Source organism: Citrus clementina, unplaced genomic scaffold, assembly GCF_000493195.1.
Source record: "Citrus clementina cultivar Clemenules unplaced genomic scaffold, Citrus_clementina_v1.0 scaffold_6, whole genome shotgun sequence".
In the NCBI taxonomy this organism is placed as follows: domain Eukaryota; kingdom Viridiplantae; phylum Streptophyta; class Magnoliopsida; order Sapindales; family Rutaceae; genus Citrus; species Citrus x clementina.
The window spans coordinates 14427117-14442098 of NW_006262139.1; the positions used below are offsets into that span (position 1 = coordinate 14427117).

A 14982-nucleotide genomic window follows, 5' to 3' on the forward strand; every position below is an offset into this window, starting at 1 on the left:
AATTTGTCCGTTGAGCTCTAAACTTTATTCTTGATTTCGCCGTTGTCCGTTAAGTGTCTTGAGCTTGATTTCACTTGATTCACTTGCATAAATATTACCCTTCAAAAACTAGTGAAAATTGTGAAATACAATATTTATTAAATTGCTTAATACACATGTTTGTTATCATCAAAATTACATTATATGTAGCCCTTTAGGCTAACATAATCTAGTAATTAATGTTATTGGCATTTTATTTTTATTATTAATTTTTGTGTTGAATATTTTTTATTTAAAATATTAGTATAATATTCAAAAATTGAAAAATGAAATTAAAAAAATAACAAAAATAATAATAATTAAAATACTAATTAGGCAACCCAAGAGGGAGGGGGTGAATTGGGATTTTAAAAATTAAGCTAATGCCTTAATAATCCAATCTAATGCCTTAATAAATTCGAAAACAATAAATTCAATGAAAGCGCAATAATAAATGAGCAAGGGAAGATAAAGCAAACTCAAGGATTTTTACGTGGTTCGGCATTCCCCGCCTACGTCCATGCCTCCAAGCACACCGAGCTTGATGATTTCACTATCCGAGCTTTTCCAAGGCTTCAAACGTTTACAATTGACTTCAAGATGTCAATGAACCTTTACAACAAAAGATTATCTCTCCAATCTCTTCACCCCCAGTGTTTCTCACACTTGTACACTCACAATTTGATGAGAAATGAAAATTACAACAATGAAACTCTCTTTAAGAGTGGATATATAAATTGAATAACAAAGATGATTTAATAAATGATGATTTACGAAATTAAAGCTTAATATATGTTGTGTGCACTTGTTTTTGCTTGCCAAGATTACCAAAAATGAATTGGTTTTGAGTTTATATAGTTTGAGCTCAAAAACTAGCTGTTATGCACATTTTGGTCATAACCGGCTTGCCGTTTAGGAATCTGGTAAGCCGTTTTTATGTTACCATTAAGGCAAAAATTTAAATTTCAGAATATCCGGCATGCCGCTTTTTACATCCGGTAAGCCACTTTTGAAATCCGGATTGCCGCTTGCGAAATCCAGATAGCCGTTCATGCTCCAGAAGCTTACTACCCAAAATCCGATTTGCTGTTTACCATATTCGGTTAGCCGCTTGCTACAGTAACTGCTACAGTGAAATATTTTTTAAATTTATAGTTTGACCCTAAAACTTTATAAAATTATATTATGGCCCAAAATGTTATGAAAGCTTTCAAATAGATCCAATTTCAGAATTTCTAAATAATAATTTCTATTCCCAAAACTTTTTAAAATTATGATATGGCCCAAAATGATATGAAACGTTTCAAATAAATCCTTTTCCAAATTTTCAAGCAATACTTGTTAATTTCAAAGTTTTCAAAATTCTTTCAATTAAACCATAAACTTGAAAAACAACCAATTTCATAAAATCATTTTTCCATTAAATATGAAACATTTATAATGTGAAAATAATGATTTATTTAAAAAGAATAAAAAATAATTTGGTCTTAAAAGATTAATCATTCTTAATCTTGTTTGTTATCATCAAAATCAACATTATGGAAACATATATGTTAACAATAATAACTTAAAATATTATATAAAATAGGACATATATGTAAATAAGATAAAGTAATAAGGATATTTGAGACTTTTTTTCCCTAGCACCAAATATGGTGTAATGAATAGTATTGCACCATATTTGGTGCAATACTATTTATTACACCATTTGAGAAGTATTTTACACCAAAAATGATGTAAAATGTAATTTGGTGTTAGATTTAGTGCTACATTGGAGATGCCCTAACAAGCGAAACACTCCAGCAATCCAATACATTTAACAAAAGGCACGCACACACAAGCATGATTATTGATTCGCACATGCATATTTAATTAATTAACTAAAATATGGTACTTGAAAAGTCTTTGCGGGTGCCTACAAATTGATATTTGGACTGTTCCACCATTCAACCTGAAATCATCAAGTGAAAGAAACAAGATCATGCGTGTTGTTAGATTCTGAAAGGGATAACGAAGATGGCACTAGATTAATCAAATTGAGCCACCTCCTTACATGCAGAATAACCAATTTGTTCATATTAGAGGACTCTTGTTCCAACATGCGCTTCACATCACAAAACTTAATTTGCTTTTCTTATAATTACCTCCATCCCATTTTCAACCTTTTATTTTGACAGCCATTCCATCATATGCTTCTATTTGGAGAACTTTCATGGGGGGAAATCTCTTGAGGAAATCATCAAGTGATAAAATAGTAGTCCACTCATCAACAAACTCCACATCAGGACATTTTAAATTTGCATAGCAAGTTCTCTGAAAATAGACATTTATTTGATCAATCAGAACCAAAAAAAAAAAAAAAGAAAAAGAAAAGGCAAAATGGATTAGTTGATGTTCTTTCTAATAATTTCACAAACTTAGTATTGTAACTTTTAGAGGAAAATTAACAAAAAAGAAAAGAATTAGAAGCTACTGCTAGCTAAAACAATATATTTATCCAATAAATTTTCACCTTTTAGAAAGTAATAACAATACACCTAACATGCAGAAAGTATATATATATATATATAAGAATCGAATAATTAATTACAAATTTCATATACGTACCTTTTCTGTCAAATCAACTCAAACGGAGGCCAAGTATTGTTGACATCAGAGGATTGAAAATAACAAAGGATTGTTAGCAAAAGCAGAATAACAAATCAACAATGAACACAATAAAACCGACGCAAAGTGTGTGTCTCTGATCAAAAGATGGAAATAAATAAGGAAAGGGTTTTGTTGATTTTGGGGAATGATTGCAAAGAGAATGACCGATATTAAAAAATGATTTCATTAATGGAAGAGGGGTAGAAGAATAATGGACGTAAATAAGGAAAGGATTTTGTGGGTTGCAATGAATGACTGATATTAGACGATGATGGTCTTTGCCATTAAGTTTTAAGAATGACACTCCACATCAAGAAAGGATCAAAAGTTGAAAGTGTGTTTTAAGCGCATGCTATGATGTAAAGCCAAAGTTCCCTGGCTAATTTAATTTAGAATTGAAGAAAAAGAATGAATAAATGAAGATAAAGGATGAGAAGGTGATAGCTTTAATTATGATTATTTGTTAGCTTTAATACTAATTATCAATATTCGTAAGAAAATAATGTACAACAATGAAGGGACTATACAGAGGTAATTTTTTTTTTAATTTTTATTTTAATAAAAGTAATGCATTTAGCTAAGATTTATTTTGGTATTTGGAAGGATGGTACAAAGCAAAAGAGTATATGATAAAGTGCAAAAAGCCACGCCACCCTTCATGATAATATAATGAGTTGGAACTATTTTTTTTTTTTTAAATCTAGTTAAAAAAATTAGCTTAATTGTAAATAAAGTGAAAAGAGTTAGGTTGATTGTCAATATCAAAATGAAAAATTTAATCTTGACCTCTCATGTAACTAGAAGAGATTAAGAGAGAGAAGAAAACTAAGAGAAGATCTTTGCCCCATGAATAAACACGAGATGTATGTATCAAACAGATAGATACCTTTGGCAAAGTCACGTAATGCAAGCACGTGAGGACCCAAATGAGGAATTCCAAAAGTTTGGACACTCCGAAACGCACCGTTTTGGTTCTGGGTTTTGAAAATTGATTCATAAACAACAAATATCATTCCAACTTGGGCAAAAAAAAAAAAAAAGCACACACACACACACACACCATGAACTATATCTTTTCCATTCATTATATCATAAGAGTACAATGATTTACAATATCAAATTTAAGTGACAATCAATAAAAACTGAAGCTAATATATACATAACACTAAAAACAATGAAATTGTTACAGTTTCACAAAATGAAAAAAATTGTACAAATTAAACAAACTGAAAATACATTTCAATGAATATCTCTTGATTAGTTAGTAAATTAACGAATATGTGCGGTTGTTTTAAGACTGCTGTTGTATGGTTTTTATTGAGGTCACACCCCCAAGTCCAGTGTCCACTATCAACTCAGTTCAGTGTTACTCTGTGCAACTCGGGTGTGCTCAATTATCCTCCGCAGAAATGTAGAACATGATTGATCAACTAATAAGACAGAACCAGAACCTCAAAGACAAGAAGTGAAGCACTGAACAATTGACGAGTTATGGAGCAAACAGACACTGAGAGATTAAACACAAGTGAAGTGACTACAACAATCTGGGGTAGAAAAAGGTATTAAAAAAAAAAATATATATATATATATATTACAAGAGTGGGTACAGAGCAGAACAAAACAGAGACAACAACAGGACAATTAGATAGGGAGCAGAGCAATTCTAAATAACAAGACTGGAGATCAAAGGATGCCAATTTTTGAATCAATCGTGTTAGACTTTGAAAACGAGAAAACATATCTGGAAGTTGATTATCCCGAATCTTTTCAACATTAATTTGTACAGCTCCATGTTGGGCGAGAGAAGCAGAAAATAAAGTGCATAAATTGCTTCTCATGAAAGTGCTCTACACAATGTTGCTTTGGGAGTACCAAGTGCCTGCTCTGTCTGGTCAATAAAAAGAGAAAGGGATAAGGAATTTTGGCCATTTCATCCAGTGATTGATATAAGCAACTCTAAAAACATAAACAACACTGTTGGGGTTTCAAATTTCAATTGATCATACACACAAATGGAATCCCCAAGACCAAGAACTTGCTCTCAAGAATGGACACAAGACGTATAAACCCTAATTCAACCTAAGAAAACAATCAAACAACTCATTGAAGAACAATCCAACTTTGAATGGTCTTCACCTCATTTTTAAACATGTAAGTGCATCTGAAAAAAAAAAAAAAAAATTTAAATAAGATAAAAACTATGGCGTAGGATCATTCATGTCTTTTGGCATTTCACATTCAGTATTTGTAAATGTGCAAAGACAAACTATTGAGTATGATAATTTTTTTTTTAAAAACCAAATCTAGTAATATTAATCAACGTCGTTGGAACTCAAAACCTCTGATGACTGATATCATCTTTAGAACCATAAACTTAGACATCTAAGTCTATAACATGATTGATCTACTTCAAGCCCAAAGTTTTTTTTTTTTTTTTAATTTTTTGGGAAAAAATAGATATTTTTTAATAGTTAATAAAGGAATAAATTTTTAATTTTTTCAGTAACCTTTTAGATTGGACCTTAGTCATAAATTGGTTCATTTAAAATAAAAAAGACTAATGTATTTAAAAAAATAAAAATAAAAATAATTATTTTGCAAGTAAAATCATATATGAGAAATTATCCACTTCAAGATATTGAACTCTCTTAAAGTCTGAAAAAATTGTTACATCATATGGTGTATGAGTGTGGCATAATAGATTTCTCAAACTTTAAGAAAGTCCAGAATCTTGGACTAGATGAGCACTCCATCATACATGCTCCAATAATTCCTATCAACAAATATTGTTATTTCGAGTCTATACCATAAGGATTGTATTTAATCAATGCAAAATAATATAACATCTAATATTTTTTTTTTAATTCATACTTATAATAATGTTCGCATTTAATAGGTGAAAGAAATATATTAGTTTTTAAGTGTTAATTTTTAACTCTTATATTCTAAATCATAATTTATATAAAAAAAATCGCTGGAAAGAAATTAATCTTTTTTAAAATATATATATATATATATAATGGGTATCATTCATGTACGTTGAATTTCCAGAGGAATGAAGCTAATAATGTTCGAATGGTACTTCAATGAATTTCACTACTAAAATATTAAATTATCTCCATGAAAAAATTGCATGATTAGAATGATTGTAAGCTCGTTTAATGGCTAGTTTCAACGTTATAACAACCGAAACACTCCAGCATTCCAATGCATTTTAACTCAAGGCACGCACACACAAGCATGGCTATTGATTCACACATGCATCTCTAATTAATTAACTAAAATATGGTACTTGAGAAGTCCTTGGGGGTGCCTAGAAATTGAAATTTGGTAACACAATTAATGCCAAGAAATGAATCTGGCTACCGTATATCCTGCAACGACATGGATAAAGGGCTGTTCCACCATTCAACCTGAAACCATCAAGTGAAATAAACAAGATCATGAGCGTTGTTTTAAAATCTGAGCCGATTCAAAGTCATAATAATAATAATAATTAATAGACCTTACCATTGGTTATCACATTACTGCCCAGTGCATCTTCCCCCTCGTTCCCTGCATGCGGTAAACCAGGCTGAGGACCAACCACACGGCCACACCAGTATGTCTCGAGAATCTTTACTGACTTCTCATGGATCTCGTTGTTCTCATGACTTTGTAGATTTTCTATCTTTTCTAATCCCTCAGCCTCTTCAACCAACTGCGCATATTGATTAACATCTCCAATGGCTGTGTCCATATTCTTTTCAGCTTCCCCAACCTTCAAAATGTTCTCTAATCCTTTTAAGCAAACAGTGACTATTGTTGGATTAGCGCATAGAAGGAGATCACACAATGGTTTTATACACTTTTCTCTCACGAGGTACTTGATTTGCTCGTGACTACCACCCGAGGTGGCATTTGAAATTGCCCATGCAGCCCAGTTCTTTATATTAATTTCAGCATTTTGAAGCAGATTGATAAGGGGACCAATTAAGCCAGCGTCAATTACCGCCTGAATTTGTTCCCTGTTTCCAGCAGTAATTTTTGAAATAGTCCAGCATGCATGATTCTTAATGCTCTTTTTATGACTATGGATCAACAGGACCAAAAGGTACGGCAGTGCACCACAGTTAATTATACACTGAGTCTGGAAATCATCCCCTGCCACAATATGTCCAATAGTCTGCAGGGCAGGACTGAGCACTGAGGATGATCGATGTCCAAGGAGCTCAACAAGTCGTGGACAGACACCTGCCTCGATTACAGCTTGAATTTTGTCATTCTTACCATTAGAAAGAAAGTAGAGTGCCCAGCAGGCTTCAGTCAAGACCTCTTTATCATTTGAATGAACAAGCTGCGCAAGCACTGGAAGAGCTGGTCTCACTTGTTCAAATATTGGCTGTGGCATGCCCCCGCAGAAATTAGACAACGTCCATGTGGCTGTTCTTAGCATTGAAAGCTTAGCGTGCTCATTTAACTGTGCCAGCAATGGAATCAAAGCTTCTTCACTAAGCACAAGATCACGGCATCTAGGTGAGTCACCAGCAACATTTCCCAATGCCCAAACAGCCTGCTCCCGGATATCATCATTTGGAGAAGCAAGCAGTTTCACAAATATTGGAACAGCACCGTGGTCAATCACCACCTTCGTGTCCTCCGAAGTTTTAGAAGCAATGTTTGTAAGAGCCCAAGCAGCCTCATACTGAAGTTGCGGATAGTCTTCCCTCATAAGAAACTCAACAAAGCGCGGGACAACGCCCGATTGTATGACTTCCTCAATTGGTGGACTCCTCTCAATTGAAAGCAGTTTTCGGAACTGAGTAGTTGCTTCCAGCTGCAAGTTGTTGTCATCTGACCAAACGCCAGCAACCATCGCGGCAAAAATTTCCAACCTAGTTTGAAGATTGAGATTGGGGGCAGGAGCGAAAGAAAGAAATTGCTGGGATGGAGGAGCTTCACGTCGCTTCCTGAGGAAGCTTTCCTTTTTAAGATTAACCTGTTCTATGGTTGTATTTAAGCCCTCCTTCCAAGCCCAACATGCTTCATCCCACATATTCAGCTGCACTTTGTGTAACATAGGTGTGCTTAATTCTCCTCTAGAGAAAATTTTCATATTGGTGCAATCATCCACCAGTAATCTTTCCAAAGATGGCAAATTCAAGGCACGATTGCCAGAGTAGAAGCTTCTCAGACTTTTTAAATTTAAAAGCTTCAACTCGTTCAATTCGCTGAAAGTAATAACCTCATCTTTCGCTGCATCATGATCATCGTCATCATCTGCCAGTACTATTTCTGTTATCATAACACATGATTCTATCTTCATTTCTCTAAGTCGCACCAGAGTCTTTGCAATTGAGAATGTTAATACGTTTTTCAATCCGTTGCAATACGATATCTCTAAAGTTGTAAGATTCTGAAAGGATGTCGAGGATGGCACTAGATTGATCAAACGGCAACACTTCGTTACACGTAGAATAACCAAATTGTTCATAATAGAGGAGGACTCTTGTTTCAAGATGTACTTGAGATCATAACACTTGAATGCTTCTCTTATGATTATCTCTATCCCATTTTCAATCTTTTCTTTTGCCAACAAACCATTATTTCCTTCTATTTGGAGAACTTTCAAGGTGTGAAATCTCTGGAGGAAATCATCAAGTGATAAAATAGTAGTCAACTCATCAACAAACTCAACATCAAGGCATTTAAGTTTGCATAGCAAGTCTTCTGAAAATAGAAATTTATTTGTTATTATATACTCTGACATCTACTATCAACTCTTCCAAATTGGGGAACACCTGGGTAATCAATCAGAACAAACGAAAAAAATGCAAAATTGATAAGTTGATGTCCTTTCTAACAATTTCACAAAATTAGTACTGTGCTTTTTGGAGGAAATTTAACAAAATAGAAAAGAATTAGAAGCTACCACTCACTAATACAATATGTCCATCTAATAAATTTAACCTTTTTAGAAAATAATAATAATACACCTAACATGCAGAAAGTATATACAAGAATTGAAAAATTAATTTTAAATTTCATGTACCTAGCTAATACAATATGTTTATCCAACCTTTTAGAAAATAATAATAATACACCTAGCATGCAGAAAGTACATACAAGAGTTGAAAAATTAGTTTTAAATTTCATGTGCGTACCTTTTTTGTCAAGTCATTAGTAGTTCTTTTAAATCTCACCATGAATTTAGGACACCGAGATATCCATAATTCTTTCAAGGATGGAAATTCAAGAACATCTAAATCTCCTGTGCAGAAGCTTGTGAGTTTTTCAAGATCATACATCTTTAGATATTGTAACTGAGGAAACATTACAATATTATTCTTCCTTCCTTCTTCTTGGTTGTCCATGACTATTAACTCTTCCAAGACATGACATTTTTCTATCTTAATGTATTGGAATCGAACAAAGCTGTTATTACTAACTGTACAAGATGAAAATAGACATACAATTGTACAGGGTCAAGTGCGTTAAATTCTGAATACCACAAGTCATGGCTGCAACTTGGTTTTGCCAAATTCTCTCAATATTTATTGAACGCAACTCCAACTTCTCCAACTTTGGTAACCCAACCTGGTCGATCAAAAAATTAACTACTTGCTTGATAGACAAATCAATAAAATTAATCTCTTTGTCATGTTATAGTTCTCTTCAGACTTTCATACAAACAAGCATCAAACAAGTTTTTCATAAATGTTAATCAATTTATCAGTCAAAATATATTTTCATTATTCGGAATCACAAGATCAACAATGCTATATTGGCAAAAAATTGAGTTACAAAATTTTGACAAAAACAAAACAAGATTTTCAATATCAGGTTAGTTATCAATCAACTTGCTTTCTGTCAAGACATTTTAGTCTTTTCATGCTTTTGTCAAAATTTAAAAACCCTCTTTTTTGGGTCAAAATAGCATTTTCCTTGCAACATATTCGGTATTTCCTAATAGATATGTTTATTATTATTATCATCAATTCATTTATTTTGTCAAGAGTACCTATTATTTTCTCTGAGAAAGTATTTGTTACACCCTACAACACTTGGTATTAAAAATCATATAACTATTAATTACTCTTGCCATATCGCCAACAAGCAAGAATACCGAAGGACAAACAATCAAAAATCAGAGAAACAATCAAAAATCAGAGAATTAAAAAGGCTATTGGGTTATTAGTAACCAACCTTGTCAATGAAAAGTGTATTTGAAATATTAACATTATCTTCCAAAATGATTTCATTTGACTGCATATCATTTGCTGATTCCTCCTGTCTCTGTCAACATTAAAGGCGTTTTGATATTAGAGTATAAATTTAATTGTGAGCACAATCTTTAATGCAAAGTGACACAAGACCTTTTAAAATTAGTACAACTTAGTTTAGTACTAGATTAAAATTTGATATTTTGGATTCCATGTTTGAGATTTCCTTAAAAAAATATTAATAGAGTTAATTTAAAAATAATAATATGAAAATTTAAACTTGTTACTTATTTAGAATAGATAAATAATCAATATTCTCTTAATATGATTATTCCAAGAGTGCGGAAAATATAAGACAATTAATTTTTATATGAATATTGCGAATTTTATTGAAAGAAAAGAGAAGAAGAATATGATAAAGCATAAAGCTCATGCAATACAAGGGCTATTATATTCTTTTTTGTGGTTTTATTCTGAAGCAAAAAGATTTAAATATTAATTTAGTTGCAAACATTAAAGATTTCTGCAAAATTGGTTACTTTGGAAATAAGCATAAACACAACATTTGATGATTTTTTTAAAATTAACTTTGATGCACAAGAAACTTCTATTTTTATTCTAACTTATAATCAGACAAAATGATTTCATAATTTTAAAAATATGATGCTACATGCATGTCTTATGATATTTGGATATGATTTAAGCTCTGAAAAATGGTTTAAACTGAAGGGTTAGATAAAATTGCCGATCTAAATTTGAGAACTCTACACATAGAATAAAGTACGATTACGATTTTATTGAGCTTCTTCATTAGAGGTTTAAGTCATGTCATCCAAGTCTGATGTCAACAAGATTTTGTTGTTGGGGGATAGTAAAAAGTTATTAAGCTGTTATAATTAAATTTTATGATTACAGTAAAAAAGTACTTGATGTTATTATTTCATTATTTTTAATATTAGATCCCAAAGTGAAAAATTCCTTCATACCAATTATTTAAATTAGGAATGATCATACCTTTGACTCTGCCGGGGGATTGAGGGCGTCGCTGCAACCATGGATCCTCAGAAACTTGAGTTGTGAAGAACCCACTTTGACTAATTCATTAGCAAAATAAATGACATCTTGCTCTTGCAATTTACGTAATTCAAGGTCTTCAATTCCCTGCAGTTGCACGATCAGCCAATCCTTCAAGCAAATCTTGTTGTTCAGCCTGAGTCTGAATTCACTACGCCAAATGTTGGTGCTCTCCCAATACCAATCTCCAATACGTATTCTGTACTTTCCCAGCTTCTCCAAGAACAAGCCTCTGGGCAGAGTGTTGACATCATGGATGTCTAATTCTAAAGAGGTCAAGTTAGGCAAATGCTTCAACTCCTCAAGGCTTGCATTCTTAACACCTTCCACTTCCACCTCCCATTTTTGAAAGCTTCTACGACTTATACACAGTTCTTCTAAATGGGATAAATTTGATAAAACATTTGGTGGGATAACTTCTACTTTCCTACATTCTCTCAAATCAAGCAAGGTTAGCCAAGTCAATTGACCTACTTCTATTGGCAGCTGCTTAATATCAGAGCCTCTTAAGCAAAGGATTTCTAGCTTCTTCAAGTCTCCTATAACACTTATATCTAGCAATTTGCAATAACACAAACTCAATGCTCGAAGGTTTGAAAGAAAACCAAGTGTTGAAGGCAGTGACAGTAGATTCATGTAAGTCAAGTTTATAACTCTGACCTGTATCATCCTCTTGAAAAAATTGTTTGGAATGGTTAATGATGAAGATTCCTTATCCGCATGTATAAAAAGAAGTTTGAGTTGAGGACATTCCACTACTTCAGGGAGCACATTAGCCTTGATATCGTGCAAGACGATCGAAGTGTAATGCTTTACTGCACTTTCGTCTGACCATTCCCTGAAACCACCAACCTGCTCATTTGTCGCTGTCAACGCATTTTGCTCTCTAGATGCAATTGATATGGCAATATCGCGAACCACATCATGCATGGAAAAGAACTCTTCATTCTTGCTTATATGGTCAAGCAACATACAAGAAGCTTTGAGTTTGTGCACCAATGTCCGCACTCGAGCTCGTGCTACTTCCATCTTATTGACACCTTGAAATAAACCCAATCCCATACCACACATTAACAAGGCATCAATGGATGCTATAGCTGTATATCCTATTAGTAAAAATATGTTCTTGAGCTCCTCCCCTTCTAATTTATTGTAACTCAACTCTATAGCTTTATATGCAGTTTGCTGTATGTCTTTGAAGTTCGTTGAGGATGGCCTTCTTAGTTGTTCCAACGCATCCTTCCATTCAAATAATCTCTTGTTCCTTAATGCCCTCGCTATCGTCACAACGGAAACAGGCAAACCTGCACATTCCTTTGCCACATCCCTTGCCACCGATTGGAATTCACTACCTTCAATATAATCACCTGCCATCTTCTTGAATAGATTCCAAGCTTCTTCTTCGTTTAAAACACCAATTGAGAAATTTGGTCGAGAATCCATCTTCCCAGACAATACATCTAGACTTCTGGCCGTCAACAATACTTTACAATCTTTATGACCATCTCCATGAGGAATTCCGACAACCCGCAAATCAAGATTTTCCCAAATGTTGTCTAAAATTATCAGGATCTTCTTTTCTGCTTTTATACGTTTAAATAAGCTGTTCGCCCTTCCTGATTCACTCTCCTCATGAAACTTCAGGCCTAATTTATCTGCGATTTCTCCTTGAAGCTTTCGTATGTCTTGATTCTGGGACACCTCAACAAAAACCACCTGATCAAAGAGTTTGTCACTCTTGACTTTCCTAGCAACTTCTTCCGCCAGCATCGTCTTTCCGATGCCACCCATCCCATAAATCCCAAGCATATTGACATCGGGATCTTCTAGTGCACTGAGTATATTCCTCAAAGTGAACATTCTTGATTCAAAGGGCAAGTAGTCTTTGTTAAAGATAAGCCGTATATCCTCTGGAGCAGTACAGTAGGAAATTCTATCAAATCTTCGAGCTTCTCGGACTTTGACAGCAGCCTCCTTCTGCCTCTCTGCTTCCTTGCTAAGTCGACGGCGGGTCTTCAAATTAGGACATAACCCCTTGAAACAGCGCTTATTTGCAGTGGCTTCATCGTCTGTAAATTTATCTGCCTCGACAATGACATTATTTGCCCTTGCAAGCCAATTCTCAACATTCTCTTCAATCTCTTCTCCTTTTCTTTTAGCCTCATCAACCTTATGCTGTGTACTCACCCTCTCAGACTTGAGATTCTCAACTTCAGCCTTGAGATTCTGTACGTTGCCAGTGCACTTACTCTCACGCAAATAGCTAATTTGGCGATATGCGGGAGGAGCCAAGCACTTTACAACCTCTACAACAATAGTAAGAATGATTTCAGCCATCTTTAGCCCTTTTCCTCTCTCTCTCTCTCTCCCTCTTTCTGTATTTTTGAAAAGCAATTGACCCAGTTATGAAACAAACTAAGTGATTAATCAATTAAACACAGGTGACCACAACAAGATGGGGCAGAGTAAGAAGAAAATACAAAGAGTAGATACAGAATAAAACAGAGACTAGATAGAGAACAGAGCAAAACCAGATAACAACACTGAAGATTACAACAGACAGAGGCCAAATAAGTTGCCAACTCATCCAACCACAGCTACGTTAAATATTTATTGAGAGAATTTTATTATTTTAATGGGTTCGAATTTAAATTAATCGGGACTTAATATAATTTTTAAATATCAAATAATTTAATACACCAAAAAATTATAAATTTGTATTAAGATTTTAATTCAAAACTTTAAATTAAAATAACCTCACCTTGAAGTTATTGTAAAATAACAACTTTGAGACCATCCCAACACTTTATTACCAAAAGAATGATAGGATCTTCCATTTAACTATGTAAGATATGACCAAGACTGCTAATTGGCCGTTAGCATCATGCCAGTGTAGTAGAGGGGAAGCGTCCTTTTACGCAAACTAAACTCATGTATTTTCGTTGAAATATGAAGGGCGAAATTATTATTCTAAAAAAAAAAAAAATTTGAACAGCAAGATATGTATTAAACCCTCTCACTCGATAAAAACATTATTAATCTAAAATTTTACCGTATAAATACACATTAATACCCGAAATACTAAGCTAATTATCATAATTTCTCCGATCCTTTTTTCCATCACCGCCTTTTCTAACCTTTAATTAGTCACGATTGTGAACCTAAACCCTAGGTTCATCCTTTTTTAAATTTTTTCAGTAGGTTTTTGCCCTTAAATTCAAAATATACTGTAACAAATTATTCCAAACGCATGAAATGTTGAAGAAAGAACAACTAATAATAAAATTACATTCATAATTAGGATACTAACCAAATTCAAAAGTAGTTAAACATGTCTCATATGAGCTCTTTTGTTGATGGATATACAATGATTAACCAACGATAAAATTTATTATCGAATTTAAAGAAGTTTGAAAAGAAAAAAATTGCCAGTGGAATCAAATTAAGAAGCTTTACCAGCAATAAAAATTTTGAGCGAATGAAGATTTACACTGCTATTGGCGTAGATGAGGAAAACAAATTCAAAGAAATACAAGTACTGTACAGTGTACACTGAACGAACTTAAATTTGGCTTGAAGATGACAGTAAACAAACAATAGAATTTTTGTGGCTTGTCTATAATGGCATTTTGGAGGACTCTGCTGGTTGTTTCAAAATGTACGTCAGATCATGACACTTATTTACTTCTCATATGATTTGCCTTCATCCCATTTTCAACCTTTTCATTAGTACTTGGCCTTGGGTGATCAATCAGACGAACAAAAAGAATTTAAAGATGGAGTTGAATGTTTTTTTCAAACAATTTCATTAAGTACTTTTTTTTTCTTCTTTTTTTTGAGTAAATTTAACAAAATTGGACGCAACTCCAATTTCTCCAACTTTGGTAGGGATGACAAAATCCTCCACGGGTTTGGGACCCCATGGAGCTCCACTCCAAATGGAGAAAATTTTAAATAATTTTTGGGGAATGGGGTGGGCAGTGGGGGGAAAATAATCCCCAAATTCTTAATGGGGTGGGGTTTGGTTTTGCACTCCCCA

At 33.5% G+C, this 14982-nt stretch overlaps 1 protein-coding gene across 1 annotated transcript; it reads right to left on the bottom strand.

Moving 5' to 3' along the window:
* Nucleotides 1–5796: 5796 nt before the first annotated feature.
* LOC18039659 (disease resistance protein At4g27190) lies at nucleotides 5797–13280 on the bottom strand. The gene is given in 7 exon segments (XM_006429069.2): nucleotides 5797–6080; nucleotides 6178–8401; nucleotides 8403–8447; nucleotides 8811–9117; nucleotides 9119–9243; nucleotides 9853–9942; nucleotides 10884–13280. Coding segments are annotated over 7 exon segments (5193 nt in total). The 3' UTR covers nucleotides 5797–6075.
* Nucleotides 13281–14982: the final 1702 nt, after the last annotated feature.